This window comes from Arvicanthis niloticus, chromosome 6 (assembly GCF_011762505.2).
Source record: "Arvicanthis niloticus isolate mArvNil1 chromosome 6, mArvNil1.pat.X, whole genome shotgun sequence".
In the NCBI taxonomy this organism is placed as follows: domain Eukaryota; kingdom Metazoa; phylum Chordata; class Mammalia; order Rodentia; family Muridae; genus Arvicanthis; species Arvicanthis niloticus.
The window spans coordinates 38,561,086-38,577,857 of record NC_047663.1 but is presented as its reverse complement, the minus strand read 5'-3'; the positions used below and the strand labels follow the sequence as shown (position 1 = coordinate 38,577,857).

Genomic DNA, 16,772 nt, shown 5'->3' with positions numbered 1-16,772 from the left:
AGTTCTGCAGCAAGAGCCCGAGCGAGGCCGACCACACCATTCCCGATTTTAGAGGAAGAAACGACTTTTCCAGGCAATACGTTCTTATTTATAAAAGGGGCGCCTCCTCTTTCGCTTCATAGCTTCAAATTCTACCAGACCCAATAAAACTAGAACTAGGGTTGTAAATGGGGCGGAGCCAGCCGGCCCGCTTTCCTCCCCTAGCCCCACGAGGGCATTGGTACTTTCCTCTTTCAATTCCCTCTCAATAATGGTACGGTCGCGGAGGGGGGTTCCGAGAAGACAGCAGGGCTCGGCGGACCGGAGTGGCGTCGGACCACCCCTCAGGCTTCGGCGCGGTGGTATCGCCCACCGCGCGCTGATTGGCTGCCGAGGCCCCGCAGTCGGCCTCAGCCCGCCGCGCCGCCCTCAGATCAGCTCCAGCAGCCGCGCCGCCTGGCTTTTCGTTTTCCTTGTTCTCCGCGGGCCGTGGGGGGCTCCGCGCCGCGGCTGTTAGTCATGTCGGGTAGGTGACTCCGTCAGCGAGCAGCGGCAGCGGCGAGAAGGGGTCCGGCGGGTTCGGGCCGCCTTCCCGCCCACCAGAGAGCCGCGAGGGAAAGTCTCCGGCCTGAGGGAGGCTCGGGTGGGGGGGCGGCCGCGTCGCCGCCATGTTGGACTGGAGGAGGCACGCACGCTCCCAACGCTCCCTGGCTACAAATCACGGCGGGAGCGCTCTGGAGCTCTTTTGATCCTGCCTTTGGAACCTGGGGAGACCAGCAGCTCCCCGGGGAGGGTGTGTGTGAGTTGGGGGGCGGAGGCCCGTCTACGCCATCGTAAGGGCGGGGGGAGCCGAGATCTGAGCATCAGCCTGAGGACTGGGGCTTCGGGTCCTCCGCTCCGCCTCAGATCTCTCAGCGAGGCCTCCGGCCGGTCGTCTCGCCGCCTCGTCCCTCTGTTTCCCCATCCGAGAAGTGGAGCTGGGCCTTCCTGACTCACCCATTCATCAGGTGGGGGTCTTACGCTCTGGGAGTCCTTTTCGAAGCACGTTGCCTTACACGAAATTGCGCTTACGGTCATTCCCTCTGCTGTAACCATTGGGGTTGGGGGTGTTTGTTTATTCGGCTTCACCTTTGTACTCCCTCCTCCACTTGTTAATCTCCTGAATTTAAAAATAAGCCTACGAGCTTAGGTCTTCGTGGCATTTCCCTTAAGACTTAAGAGACCAAGGACAGCGTCTTCCTCAAAGTAGTATTTATTATAGAGGCCACTGATGTGTGGGAGTGAGACTTTGCAGTCTGGGTCCTGTTAAACCAGAACTTAAAAGTCCTCTTAATTCTAACAGTTCCACTTGATCACACAAGGTCCTTGGGCTACATTTACAGGTGGCAAAGACAGACCCGGAATGAGAGTCTGTTCTTTACTTCTGAGGAAAACATTGCCTAAAGCCGTATATGGCTGAGATGACATAATGCCTTTGGTAGTTTTTCACCCTATTTATCAGAGAAAGGATTTCATTAGGTATTCTTAGCTCGACTGGAACTCGCCGTGGAGTCCAGGCTGGCCTCAAACTCACAGATCCACCTAACCCCTGCCACCCAAGTGCTGGGACTAAAGGTGTGCACCACTATTCTATGCCTGGAAGATTTGCACTTTTGTTAATTGGCAAGCCTTTTCTAAAGGTTTCCTCAGGCCACCAGGAGGGATGTGTATGATCAAAGCAGCAACTGGAGAAGATTCCAAAGTACGAGCACGAAAGACAGGGCAGAGAATGATAATCTTCCCTTAGATTAGCAGTGATACTAAGGAGCTAGAAATCTCATCTTGGGTAGGGTACCTGTATGATGGAAAAAGCTAAGCTGCAGTGAAGTTAGCTCTTTTTAAATTCTGTTTAATTGTTGTTCAAACAAGGGATTATTTGTTAAAAGGAAAAATTGGCATATTTTTTTCCAGGTAAAGGTCCAGAAAAGGATGTACAAGTGCTTCCTTAGCAAGGGTTTATGTAGGTTAACCGTGACTTAAAATTCTATCCTCATGTAGGAATTACTAAGATTCCGTGTAAGCATTGCTCAGGGATTGTTTGGACAGGATCTTCCAGTGTGTCCTATGCTGGCTTTGAATTAATTCATCATCCTTTAACAGCTTCCTGAGTGGAGTTAACAAACTTGCTGCATTTGGTCCGTACTGTTGGTTTTTTATTGTAATTATTCATATAAAACAATGACATTTTTATGGACTGGGTAATTTCAATGAAAGATTTAAATTTAGAGGCTTAAGTTAGAATTTTTTCTTACTGTTAAATACAGCTTAACATGTTTTGTGATGTGTATGAAATACCTTGACTTTTGTATGTGACTTGTTTAATGTCTGTTTAAATTAATAAACTTAACAGAATAAATCCCCCTGTAAGCAACTAGTATCATTAATACACTACGTCCTTTAAACAATCTAGACTACACTTAGAAGTTTAATTGACTTATTTAGATATTTGTTGTGGCAGACTTACAAACCTGTTAAAATACAAGCACTTGGAGCACAAAACGCTTAAACCCTGCATTAGGGGAAAAAGATATGCATAGCACTTAATAAGTCAAATTTATGTCAGTCTGACATTCAAGTGTTATTTGCAAATGTAAACTACCAAAGCTTTTTAATTAAAATCACAAGTAAAATGTTATTTACATATAGAATAAGTCAAGTTATTTCTCATTTCGGCAATTAGATCAAATCTTATATACATACCTCAAAAAAAAAAAAAAAAGACAAAAATTAGGTAAGTTAAGATCTATGGTAAAAATGTAGAAGCCAGTGGCCAGTGTGGTATGCACAGAGCTATTTTGGCAGCTAATCTATAGAGAGTATAGGTCTTGCATAGTTGTTTTATTATCTAAGAACAGGTGATGAATCCTTGAACTGTTAGCCAGATAATGAAAACTGAAACCCTTATAAATCTTGGTTTTTACAGATTGATTATAGATTTGAAGGACTATCAGTGAAGGGATGAAAAAAGGGGAAAAAATCCTTGTCTATGCAGTACCCAGGGAGCGTAGACACTGAGTAGAATCTTATAGTTTGTAACCTGGAACCTTTTTTTAGTATTCATTTAGCCTTTAGGAAACCTCAAAATAGTATAATATAAAAATTTTAAAAGTTCGGGCTAATTAATGTCTTTGGGTTCCTAGTTGAAAATAAATGAAAAACTTACAGAGGAATTTTCACAGTAGAGATTACAAAGAATCTGTGAGAATCCAAACCTTTCAAAAGGTGAGTTCATGGTAAATATTGAACTAGGAACAGCTGTCAATGAGTCGGATGACAAACAGGATTAGAGAAAATGTTCTTAGGTTGAAGATTGAAAAAACCTAAAAAAAAAAAAAATGAGTCAACTTGAAGACCAGTATATTATGTGGAAAGGCCACATAGGTTTGAAAAGAAGGAACAAAATACAATTTTTTAAAATTTCATTAGCATGTGGGTGAGTGTGTGTCATGGAGTACCTGTGAAAGTCAGGACAACCTTAGGTGGTCTCTCTGACCATGTGTAAGTGCTGGATACTAGACCCAGGTTGTCAGATATCTTTACCTGATGAGCTGTCTCATCCTTCCCTTTCCCTAGATATGATTTCCAAAGTGGAAAGTGAAATAGCAAACTTAGTAGAATTTTAGATGTAGTTGCAGTCTGTCTTACAAAACTCAACTTAGAAGGGTAGAGAAGAAACTAAAATTTGGTGGGTATGGTTGTACACACCTGTCACCAGTGCTTAGGGAAGCTGAGTTGGAAAGAGCTCTAGTTTTGAACCAGCATGGGCTACAAAAAAATCTAGAAACGTTAAACTGTTCTTATTTTTGAATAAGAACTCACTAGCTCTGGATGGCCAGGAACTCACAGAAACATGTGCCTCCTGAGTGCTGGGCTCAAAGGTGTTCACCAAGCCTCAGTGAGTTAAAGTTTTTAGTCAAGTATTAGTTCAAACATAATGCCTAAGTAATTTCAAGCAATCTATGAAATTACAGATTATAAAATAATAACCGATAGAAAACAATTTTAGGAGAGGCCCCGGAGCTCTTGGCACAGAGAACCAGAGTTGGTTACCAGCACTCACATCTCGCAGTCCACAATTACCTGGAATCTCCAGCTTCAACGCATCTTACACCTTCTGTTTTGCATGCATGTGTGCATACTTTTACATGGGTGAAAAATAAAAACATAAAAAGGTTTTAAGAGTAAATACTGAGTTTAGACAGAAAATAATGACCTTGATACCAAATAAACTCACATAGTCATACTGGTCTTTGCTAAAGAATTAATGTATAGAAAGGAAGAGGAGTAAACATTGCAAGGAAAATAAAGGCGAAGGTTTTGGTTGACATTAAGATAGAAAAGTATGTTTTAGTAGGGGTTGATAATTTTGAATTTTGCCAGGAAAGTACAAAAATTTAGTTATGAGGCCACAGAAATATAAATAATAGTAAAATTGAGGTTAAAGAAAATGTAATAGTAGGAAAGAAGTTAAAAGAAAAACTATGGTAGATAGAAAATTGTAATTTAAGATGTTAGGTATAAGTAAAAACAAAAACAGTCCACTTAAAGCACAAAGGTGTTCAGAATGTACCTAGATAAATGCTGTTCAGAAATAATAGACATAAAACTCATGTTGGAGGTAAGATGGAAAGAGTAACCAGGCAAACATCACCTGAAATGGAGCAATGTGTTTGCAGCTAGTGTGTATGATTAAAGGAAATTCATAAGTCAGGATTTGTGGCTCATGCCTTAATTCCAGTGCTTGGATCACAGGTTGGACACACTTGGTTGGTTGTCTTAGAGTCACGGTTGCTGTGATGAAACACCAGGACTAAAGCAACTTGGGGAGTGAAGGGTTTGTTTGGCTTACACTTCCATTAATGCTCATTATGGAATAAGTCAGGACAGGAGCTCAAACAACATAGGAACCTGGAGACATAGCTAATGCAGAGGCTATAAAGGGGTGCTGTTTACTGGCTTGCCCAGCCTGCTTTCTTGCAGAACTCAGGACCACCAGTCCAGGGATGGCACCATCCACAATGAGCTGAGCTCTCCTCTATCAATTACTGATTATGAAAATGTCCTGCAGCTGAATCTTAGGGAGGCATTTTTCTTAATTGAGGTTTTTTTTTTCTGATGACTAGATGTGTCAAGTTGACCTAAAACTATCCAGGACAAATAACTCCTTGTCAATTTAAAGAGTTAAAATTCAGTATCTTTAAAAATCTCATGTCTCTTTTAAAACCTAAGATATCTTTTAAAAATCTATTCTCCTAACTGGACTCCTGTAAAATGAAAAGTATGTTAACTACCTTCTACAAGAGAAAGAACCAAGGCAGTTATGGTCTGAATACAGCAAAACAAAACTCCAACTGAAATAACTCTGTCCTCTGTCTGTGGTGTTTACTCATGATCTTCCTGACTCCTACAAGAGGCTTGAGTCAGTTCTCTGGCTCTGCCCTCTGCAGCACACACAGCTTGTCTTCTGGACTCCAGCTGCCTCTGCTTTACTGCTGGTTCTTGTTCTTGTTGGTCATCCCATGGTACTGGCATTTCAAATTCTGGGGCCTCACTGCACCTTCACCAATATTCTCCTGGTCTCTTTTCATGGTACCAAGCCTCGGCTTCTCTTCATGCCCCCTTCATTCCTGGGGCTACAACTGCTACTGAGACTTCACCTTCACCAGTGGCCTCTAGTGCCAAAGCCTCAGTTATTCTCCACGACTCCTTTATACCTTAAAGGCTAGTACCACCTGGAGACTCTTAAAAAATACCAAGTTTGGCTGCCAACACAAAAGTTAAAACCTAGCCACCTTTAGAACATAGTTTCTGTGTGTTAACTCTCAGGAACAACTTCCTAATTGGTCTTTAAATCACTGTAAGTGTCTTAGCTAACCAGCATCAATTGTCCCAGTAAAGCTAGCATTGGTTTTAATTTAGTGGTTCGGGTAGCTTGTTAATCACAGCTGACTGTTAAGCCCCAGCTGACCAGAACCACAGATTCTTCACACAAAAGGTCCAGTAAAGTCTTTGCTTCTCCCAGAAACTTCCCAAGCCAAGTCTCCATCATCTGCATTGCCCTCAACACAATTATTTTTTAAGCTTCTGCAGAAAATCTCAATGAGCTCTTAACACTCAATGGCTTTTCTACTCTAAAATTCCAAAAGTCCTTCCTATCCTCCCAGAAAGTCACAGTCAAGCCTGTCACAACCATATCTTACCATCTTGTCTTGGGTTTAGTATTGCTGTGTTGAAATACCATGACCAAAGCAACTTGGGGAAGGATTATTTGACTTATTTTTCCATATCTCCTCATCAAAGGAAGTCATGACAGGAACTCAACCAGGGCAAGCAACTTTTGGAGGCAGAATGCAGAGGCCATGGATGGGTGATGCTTTCTGGGTTGTTTCTCATAGCTTGCTCAGCCTGCTTTCTAATAGAATTCAGTGGGCTGGGTCTTCCCTTTTCAGTCATCAATTAAAAAAATGCCCTATAGCTGGATCTTAGGGAGGCATTTAGCTCAATTGAGGTTTCCTCCTTCAGATGACTAGCTGGTGTCAAGTTGACATAAAATAGCCACTACACTGGTATACTTTGGTAATTTAGAAGCACTTCTAAATAATGAACATGTCCGGGCACAAAGCTCAAGTGTCAGGTAATTTTGACAGGGACCTATTTGAGTTGCCCTAAATGGCCTTTATAACCCATCTTTTTTAACTGAATAAAAAAATAACATCTGCATTTTTATTATTGAAATATTTTTTCTGATAGTTGTGTTTATTTGTATATCTCAAAATTTTCAGCTGAAGTCGAATTTATAGTTTCAGAGGACTAATTACTTAGGCTAAAGTTAAGGACATCAATATTAGATTTTAAGAGAAGGTCATAAGATCTAAGTGCTATATAGTTAAAATGTTTTTGTCTGGACCAAAAGGAAACACTGAGATACTAGAGGCCAATAGAGGAATGAGTGCATGTATTCTCAAGTCATTGCCTCTCTCCCCCCAATCTTTTTGACTCTGATTCAGGTGACTTTCCTTTGCTGTTTGATAGTTACATCTATTCTCCTTATGGCCCAGGCGCACCCCCCCCCCCCCCTTTTCCTTTGGTTACTAGTTGCAACTCTTTACTATTGCAGAAATAGTGCCATATTTAAGGTAGTTCTGTCTCTCCCCATTTCAGGTCCCCTTGTGTCCTTAATTTCATAGAAATAATTCATCAGATCTCATTTAATATAGTCTTAAGGATTTTTAAAAGAAATGTCAGATTGGAGATATTTACAGTAGAATGGTGGCAAACTAACTTACTGTCACCTGCTTAACCAACCGGTAGTGTTATATGATAACTTGATGTAAATTAGCTGAAAAGGGACACTATTGTTTTTACTTGAATTGATCATTAAAGATTTTAGGATTAATAAGGTTGACCATATGATCACTTTGACACTCCTGTTTTGTAGTTGTAATATTTTAGATGACATCTATTTTACTCATAACAAAACTGTTCATTTGACATTGAATGTAAACCTAAAGGGTAGAGAGAGCCTCCTCAACAATTTTTGTTAGGACTTAAACTTTTAACTGTGGAGAAAAGCTTATAGTCTTTCTTCTTCTGCCCTTTCCCTTTTACTTGACGTTTATTTATGCAGATATCGTTGCTGATTTAATGTCACTAATCGGCTAATTACTTGAAAACTTGGCAAAATCATTAGCTTTTCTTAGCAACTCTCTGGAGATTTTATTGATGCTGACAGCTACAGTAGTCCTAAGATAGAACTGTGTATGTGTTGATATGGTAGAGATAAGTGAGTGTGGTTCTGTAGATTTATCATGTCAGAATGCATGTTTCTTCTTTTTCTGGCTCTGATTAGTTTAAACATACTTTTTGTTTTTATTAATGTAAAAAAAAATAGAGTAGCTTGAACTTTTGAGGGATGTGGGTTGTATTTTCCTTTGAAGCAGGTCTCACTGTAGTTCAGTTAGCCTGGTCTGGAAGTCTATATACCTATCCTAGGCTGGTCTTGAGCTTGTAGCGATCCTTTTGCCTCAGTTTGCCAAGTGCATGAACCACTACACCTGGTTAAATTTTTTTGTTTGTTTTGTTTTTAAAGAATGACTTTTTACTGATTTCATATTTATTCCATTCCCCTTCTTGTGACCACTAGCACATTTTGTGGAACAGTGGTTTTTAACAGTGTTGTTACTTTTTTAAAGTAAACTGTTTTTAAAGAAAATACTGTATAGATTTCCCCATGCACAGATTATTTTCTAGGTTTTTTTGTTTTGTTTTGAGTGTGTGTTTATTTTTTTTATTATTTTGAGACAGGGCCTCACTGCAACTCTGGCTGGCCTAGAACTCACTGTAAACTAGGCTGGCCTTGAACTCAGAAATCTGCCTGCCTCTGCCTTCAGAGTGCTGGAATTGAAAGTGTGTGCCATAAGTCCTGGCTTCTAGTTTTTCTTAATGTAATTTTTGACAGTTTCTAGCTGTATATTTGTTTGCATAAACTAAAGTTAGTCTTAGGGGAAAGCATAATTTAAAATTCTTTTTATGTGTTTTAGATTCTGGAAGTTACAGTCAGTCTGGGGGTGAGCAGCAAAGGTAAAGTATACATATATTTTCATAATATCATGAAAGACCAAAACTGAGAAAAAAGATAATAGAGTTTTCTCTCTGAGATTTGTTATTTATTTGGATGTATATAAGGCTAGATGTGGTAGTTCAGGCTTGTAATCTTGCACTTAGGAGCTTGAGGTAGGATTGTTACAAATTTAAGGCCAGCCTTGGCTATATACAAAGACCCTATCTCTTATTTTTAAAAGGGGGGGGAGGAGAAGCATTATAATTTGTTAATGGGGAGAGCTTGCCTTTATAAATAAGTGTCATGCAACATTTCTTCCTTTTTTTAAAAAATAGCTTCATTAATAAATATAACTTAAAGGTAAAGACAAAAATCCTAGGTATTGTAAAAATTTTTTTCCTTGAGCAATTTCTTTGAGAAATTAAGAGATTTTCTTTTAAGAATTTTAAAAAAATGTTTTATTGTTATTTTTAAATAATGTATGTGTATATGAGTGCCAGTGCCTGTGGAGGCCAGAGGTGTCAGATCTTCTGGAGCTGGAGTTACAGATGGTTATTTGTCTGATCTGGGTGCTGGGAGTTAAAGAGCAGGCAGTTCTCTTAACCCCTGAGCCATCCCTTTGCCTTAAAAATTTTAAACAGAATTTCTTAAAATTAGCATCAAACAAGTTCTTAGAAAAAACATTTTACCTTTTGCTGATATATAATATGCTAATGTGATATTTTAAAAAAATGCTTTATTTTATGAATATAGGTTTACCAGTTTACCTCTATATCTGTGTTATGAACATGCAGTGCCCACGGGAGCCAGCAGAGACTGTTGGATCCTTTTGGGACTGGTGTTACAGATGGTTGTGAGTCAGTATTAGAATGCTGGGAATAAAGTTCAGGACATCTGGTAGACCAGGAAGTGCTCTTAACCACTGAGCCATCTTTTCAGCCCTTAGAGTAGATTTTCTTTTCTTTTTAAAAATTAAACCATTGATTTAACAATGAGGATAACTGAACCCTGCCATTCTCTAGTTGGCCTCTAGTTCCAGTGGAACTTGAACAAGCCAGAAAACATCCTCCAGAGCTAGAAGATCCAGAGCTAGAGCAGATTTTCTTAAAGCACTATAATATAGTGTTGAGCAGTTCTTAGGGTCCTAATATGCCCACAAGGAAGTTTGTTTTTATGTCCAAATCATGGTAGGCTGTTCCTACTTACCAGAAGTAACTACTTTCAACCTAACACTGCAGCTCTTTTTGGAGACTCAAAATTAAGCCTCCAAATTAAGAAATGTATCAGAAACAAAATCAATGTGATTTATTCTTATAAGATAGTATCTCTTAGTAGGTACTTGGCAAGTATTTATTGGTTGTATATTTAAAAGTTATAGATTCTGAAAAAAAAAAGCTGAAAATTTTTAATATTTGTTATCTCTAAACCAAAAGATTTTATTTTGAAGATCTTTTGGGGGTTATGAAAGAGCCATATAGTCAGAGAATTGTTTTTTTTTTTTTTTTTTGTTTTTTCTTTTTGACTTGTTAGTACTTTCATGATGTAATTTTAAAAATTTAAATCTTAGGAAAGTAGTAACATTCAGTCAGACAAAATATCAAACTACATGTCAGTTCTGATACAATATAATTTGATTTGATATTGGTACTTTGGAGATATATATAATTTTCTAATTTATAATAATTAAAATTAATTATTTTTAATTAATTAATTTTTTCTAATTACTGAGGCATTTAAATTGAGTTTTGTTCCATATTGTACCTGGGAAGTTAAACACATTCAATTGGAGCAAGTAGTACAAAGAAATTAATCTGTTCAGATATAGCTAATTGGTTAGTATTGAAAAGTTATATTTTTAAACAAGGTGTGCTAGCACATGCCTTTAACCTGAGTACTCAAGGGGATCTCTGAGTTGGATGCCAGCTTAGTCTACAAAGTGAGGACAGCCAAGAGTATACAGAGAAACCGTGCCTCAAAAGATAAGCAAAAAAGTTATCTTTTTTCTCCTTCAGATAATTACTATGGGTCTCTCTATGCAGTTTTTGGAAATAACACATTCCTAGAAATGTTTGGTTGTTTTTGTTTTGAGACAGGGTCTTACTGTGTAGCTTTGGGAACTTGGAGCCTATTATGTAGACCAGGCTAGCCTTAAACTCATAGACATCTCCCTGCTTCTGTCTTGTGAGTGCTGGGATTAAAGGCCTGGGTCACCATGTGGTTGTTAGAATGGTTATTTAAACATTGTTTACATTGTATACGTTGTGCAAACAACTGTATATGTTTTAAGTATTAGACATCTGTGTACCTGATATTAAATAAAAACCTGTCTTTGGAATGATACTGTTCAATGCCTTTCTCTGTTTTGTTATTTATCCCAAAGCATAATTTTCTTACTTTTGCAGCTCTGGTGAAATATTATTTGTGAGAAATTTTCACAGCAACACTTTAGATATTGATGTTCAACAGGTCTGAGAATGACTTTATATATGTCTTTAGTTGTTGGTCAAGAATTTAAAGTCAAAGAGACAGGCAGAATTGTTTAAATGTAAGCAGTTTTGTTTTAACTCATTTATTAAGAACAACCAAAAAAAATTTTTTAACCTTAGGAAATACAAGAATTAATAATATCCAAAAAACAATTCAGATGAGAAGAAACACTATGTTCTGTTGAAAGCAAAGTTTTGTATTTAAGTTTTAAAATTTCTTAAAGCATATTTCTTTCAAGTATTAAATTTTCTTTTACAGTTATTCTTCCTATGGAAATCAAGGCAGTCAAGGCTATGGACAAACACCACAAGTAGGTTAAAAAATCAGTTGTCTTTATTTTATTTAATAAGTAATGATGTTTATAAATAGTTATTTTATCTAGTAAGCAATAAAGTTTGAGTGTTTACCTGAATTTCAGAGCTATTCTGGCTATGGGCAAACGACTGATTCTTCATATGGACAAAACTATGGTGGTTACTCTGGATATGGACAAAATCAATCAGGTTGGACTGGTTTGTTAAATTACTATTTTAGAGAGTCAAAAATCAGAGCCTTCACTAAATAGTATTCTTACTTAATTTTTAGGTTATTCACAGTCCTATGGTGGTTATGAAAATCAAAAGCAGAGTTCGTATGGCCAGCAATCATATAATAACCAGGGACAACAAAACACGGAATCATCAGGAAGGTAAGGAAACAGTGAACTATTGAAATTGTGTTGAGCATGTTTCCCTTTCTTATTTCTATTTATTTTGTGGTGCTAGTAGTAGAACCCAGGACTTTGGGTATGCGATGTAAGTACTCTACCACTGAGTTATGTGCCCAAATCTTTCAGTTTGCTTTTGAGCTACTTGATGCATTACCTTTTTTTAAAAATACATTTTTACTTTATGAGTATTATGTGCATACATATGTACCATGCATGTGCTTGAGACCCACAGAGGCTAGAGGTGGAGGGTGGAGGCTAGAAGAAGCCGTTGGATCTCCCAGAACTGGAGTTGCAGGTGGTTGTCAGCCACCATCTGGATGCTGGGAATTAATTCTGGGTCCTCTGCAAGTGAACCATCTCTTTAGCCCCCCCCCTCCTTTTTTTTTTAAATTTAAAATAGTATTTCACTATGTAGCCATGGCTGGCCTAAAACACTGTGTAGGCCTCTATAAATGAAAATAACTAACTAGTATTATTTCATAGTGGGGCTTTTATTGTGCTTTGTTTGATGGACTTATTTCACATTCCCTAATGTAACTGATCCTCAGATACCACTATGAACAATATTAGTAGTAATTTCCATTTTATAGACATAAAGAAGTTTAAAAGAATACAGACTGAAGTCTCCAGTGTTTTCTGGCTGCAGTGTCAGATACTTTAGGTGAAATTTAAATGGCACTGGGGAAAGAGTTGTGAGGTCAAATTATTGGTCTTAGAGACACAAGAATGCTTTAAAAGTAGAAAGTACATATAGAGGAATAATATCTGCAAGCCATGCTGCATTAGGAAAAACACCAAGCCTTATTAGTAAGTATAATCCAAAGGAAAATGCTTTTATAAAGACTATATGTATTTGATAGCATGAAATACATGTAAAGCAGAGAGAAATGTGTTTTGTTTCGTTTTGTTTTTTAATGTGTTTTTCAAAGAGACAAGGTTTCTTTGTGTAGCACTGGCTGTCCTGGAACTTACTCTATAGACCAGGTTGACCTCTAAGAGATCCACCAGTCTCTGCCTCCTATTCCCTCTGCTGAGATTAAAGGCATACACCACCATCGCATGGTAAAGAAATGCTTCTTTTGATCATTTTAAAGTAAAGAGTTAGTGTTCATATTACAGTAGTGCTTTGAGTTGGGAGTTGAAATAGATTGTTGTGGTATTCGGTAGAGTTAGGTGAGACTTTTAAGAATGAAGACAGCTGTGCTTAAGCTCCCTTTTTTGAGACCAGTGTCTTCTTAGCTTAGGTTGGCCTTAAGGCCATAATGTCCATGTCCTCCCAGTACCAAAAGAACAGCCATCATGCCTGGCTACAAAGAAAGACATGATGTTGAAAGGAAGTGACATAGATCCTTTCAGTGTACTAGTAAGAGAAGTCATCACTTAATGACCATATTTGTAGAAGAATCATACATATCATTGTATTTTGGTAGTTATCCTATGTTTTTCTTTTAACCCAGAGAAGTAAAAACTAGTTACTTTGTTAATAGTATCTAAAGGTTCTTGTTTGTTTTTATTGTTGTTTTTCCCCAGTGTAACAACTTCTCTTTTCCCCTTTGGCATCATTTTAGTGATAGTGAAGTTATCTTTGGAAGGCATTCCATTGATAAATTTTTATAGATAAAAGAGCCAAATAATTACCATGAAAAATAGTAGTAGATATTGCTGAGGTTTAGCTGTATAGTATTTTTTAAATGTGCATTGGTGTTTTGCCTGTATGTGTGTCTGTGTGAGAGTATTAAATTTTAGAGTTACAGACAGTTGTGAGCTGATGAGTTGGTGCTGGGATTTGTTTTTTTAACTCCTGAGCCATCTTTCCAGCCTAATATTAGTAGTGTTCTTTAACTTGCTTCAGCAAACATAATTTCTGTAAGTTCTCATGTTCTTGATTTCTGTTTAGTCAAGGTGGAAGAGCACCTTCATATGGCCAGTCAGACTATGGTCAGCAAGATTCTTATGACCAGCAGTCAGGTTATGATCAGCATCAAGGCTCATATGATGAGCAGTCCAATTATCAGCAACATGATTCCTATAATCAAAACCAGCAATCTTACCATTCACAAAGAGAAAATTACAGCCACCACACACAAGGTAAGATAATGACCTCTTTCATCATTCCCTCACAGAATTATTCATTGAGTTTGGATTAAAACGCCCTTAGAATTTTACTTAGTGATAGAAACTTGGCATGATTGGAAATAGATTTCTCATGGCCATCGAAACTAGATGATATACTAGATTTTTCTTTTTAACTTTTTGGAGATTGTCAGAAGGTTGTGTGGTGACTTTTGGTTACTGATTACATTTCTCTTAAACTGATTCTGTCTCTTAAACTGAGCAGTTGCCAATGCTACTGTCAGTTTTTTTTTGATGATGGTGTACTTGATAAGTTAACCTATGCTAGTCTTCTCTAATCTCTTGTAAGAAGAAACAGTCATTAATTTTTCTTTTTCAATAGCACTTTATATACATTACTATCTATAAAGTATAGGACTCAGACCACACCATTAAACTCAGTGATTCAAGGGCAAGTTTTTTTTGTTTGTTTGTTTGTTTTTTGTTTTTTAATGTCCTTATTGTTTACATAGGAATTGGCTCCTAGTAAATGGTCATGAAATATTTTTGCTGAAAAAAAAATTATTTTGGCTGTGCTAGGAATTGAATCCCAGGATCTTTATATGTGTTGGATAAACACTTCATCACTGAGCTATATTCCTAGCCATATTGATAGTAGAGTGAATAAGTGAAAATAGTCTCTGGATATCTGTTTTCTCAGCTTGAAAAGTGTGTAGTAGCTGTGGTTTTCTAGGCCTGACCTGTGCTTGACTTACGTTTAATGTCTTTGAGGTGAAGGAAATAGAATTAGAATTCTGTCTTTAATTTATTACAGTTCTTGAATCCAAGATTTCTAGTTTAGCCTAAGTTATTTTATTGCTGTCTGATTTTGTAGTAAAATGGAGTCTGATATAGATGTAATTCTTAAGCACATTGAATTCCAGAATGTTACATGATAGCTTGCATTTTGGTGTATTTTTTTCTTTCCCTGAAGGACATTCTTTGTGTCTCAAGGAGCCATTTACAATTATTGTTTGAAACATTTAATCAGAAATGACAATAGTTGCTGGGTATGGGGACATACATCATAATTCCTATATGAGAGCTGGACAGGAGAATTGCTACTTATGCAGGGAGACATTTGTTGTAACAAAAAAAAATCAAAGTGACAATATTTTTGTGTGTTACATTCTTCTTTTTGTAGATGACCGTCGTGATGTGAGTAGGTATGGAGAAGATAATAGAGGATATGGCGGGTCACAGGGAGGAGGTAGAGGGCGTGGGGGATATGACAAGGATGGAAGAGGTCCTATGACAGGCTCAAGGTAAGTATTTACATACAGATGCCTTCATTTTCTCTCTCTCAGTGTTTTCCTCATTTTATTCTGCCATTTAAGTAAAGAGGCTTTTAAAGATTATATTGTAGAAAGAAGAACAGAAATTAAAACTTTATTTTCAGGCTTTTTTATGTCATAAATCATTTCATAAGAGGCTATATTGATACTATTTTATATGGTGTATGTTGACTTAAACACCATTAAAGCTCCTTACCTTTGTTATGATTAGATTTAATTACTTGATTGGTTTTCCTGTTGGAGCTGGACTCAAAACTCCTTTAAAAGATACCTTTGGAAACCAAAGTAGTGTCTTAACCAATAAAAAGGTAAATTAATCTATATGAAAGACAAATAGTTCCCTTGGGTGGGGAAAGTATTAGCTATAGAATATAGAAAGGTGGGATAGAATGTGCGAGAGCTTTAATATATGTCTCTTAATTATTGAAACTTAATAATTGAAGTAATTGATATTGAGGCCTTTAATTTCTTGTTGCTATTTTTAAATTATTGATGTTGATTTCATTACTTATGACAGGTTATAAAAGCTGATTTTAGCATAATTTAAAATATTTGTAAAGCTAGTGCATTGGTCTTGAAAATGGAATGAAAAACCAATTGGCATATGACCTGAGATGAGATTTATAGATTGTAAATTTGTACACAGGCTTTAAAATAATTTATGTTTACTGAGAATTGAAAGTGTTGGTGGCTTGCTACTAATATTTAATGATATAGCAGTAGCAGTTCAAGTTCAGTTCTGTGATATGAGAAACAACTAATACAGCCATTTCAAGTGCTCCCCAAATTTGCTTATATCTCTTTTAATATACTATATGCTTTGATATTATGGAAATGCCAATTTTGATGATTTTGAAAAGTTTCTGTAAGAGAGTTTAAAGACTTTTTAAAATTTTGACATTAGTTTTTTGATTGGTAGTCATTTTACTAAGATAAACGATACTGTACCTATCTTCATTAGTTGACATTAGTTTTTTGATTGTAGTTATTTACTTTACCAAGATACTGTATTTGTTTTCATTATCAAAAGAGCAGTGTGCCACCAGTAAAGTGAAATGGTACTCAGGTTTTAAACCCTGAGATAACAAAAGGTAGATACTTAACTTTCTAAGGAAGTTGTGTTATAGATAACTGGCTACCTGTAAGCTATAAATGTAACATGTGTCTTAAATTTAATTTCTTCATAAGGAAGTTACAATCTAATACATTATGTATTAAAACTATGACTATTGGCTGGGTTTGGTGGTTGCACACCTTTAATCCCAGCACTCAGGAGGCAGAGGCAGGTGGACTCTTAAATTTGAGGCCAGCCTGGTCTACAAAACAAGTCCAGGACAGCCAGGGCTGATAACACAGAGAAACCCTGTCTCAAAAACAAAACAAAAAAAAACCTGTGACTTCTTGATTGAATAATGGAATCCTACTTTTTAGGAGGAAGGGGATAGGTAGGGAGTCTATAAATAACATTAGTTTGTGAGCACCCATCTTAGAATCACGGGGTTGAAAGAGTGTTATTGATTCTTCCCTGATGAGGGGAAACAGCCTGGTTTCTTTCTTTCTTTTTTTTATTTTTAAAGCAACATAACTTCCT

The 16,772-nt window shown here is 37.2% G+C and overlaps 1 protein-coding gene across 1 annotated transcript in view; it reads left to right on the top strand.

The window, feature by feature from the left end:
• Window positions 1-215: 215 nt before the first annotated feature.
• Window positions 216-16,772, top strand: part of Taf15 (TATA-box binding protein associated factor 15) — a 31,939-nt gene continuing 15,382 nt past the window's right edge. Inside the window, exons 1-7 of the mRNA XM_034506589.2 lie at window positions 216-505; window positions 8,559-8,598; window positions 11,324-11,375; window positions 11,484-11,568; window positions 11,651-11,753; window positions 13,672-13,862; window positions 15,031-15,151. Of these exons, the coding sequence (XP_034362480.1) occupies window positions 499-505; window positions 8,559-8,598; window positions 11,324-11,375; window positions 11,484-11,568; window positions 11,651-11,753; window positions 13,672-13,862; window positions 15,031-15,151 (599 nt within the window). The 5' untranslated portion in view covers window positions 216-498. The remainder of the gene's footprint in view (window positions 506-8,558; window positions 8,599-11,323; window positions 11,376-11,483; window positions 11,569-11,650; window positions 11,754-13,671; window positions 13,863-15,030; window positions 15,152-16,772) is intronic.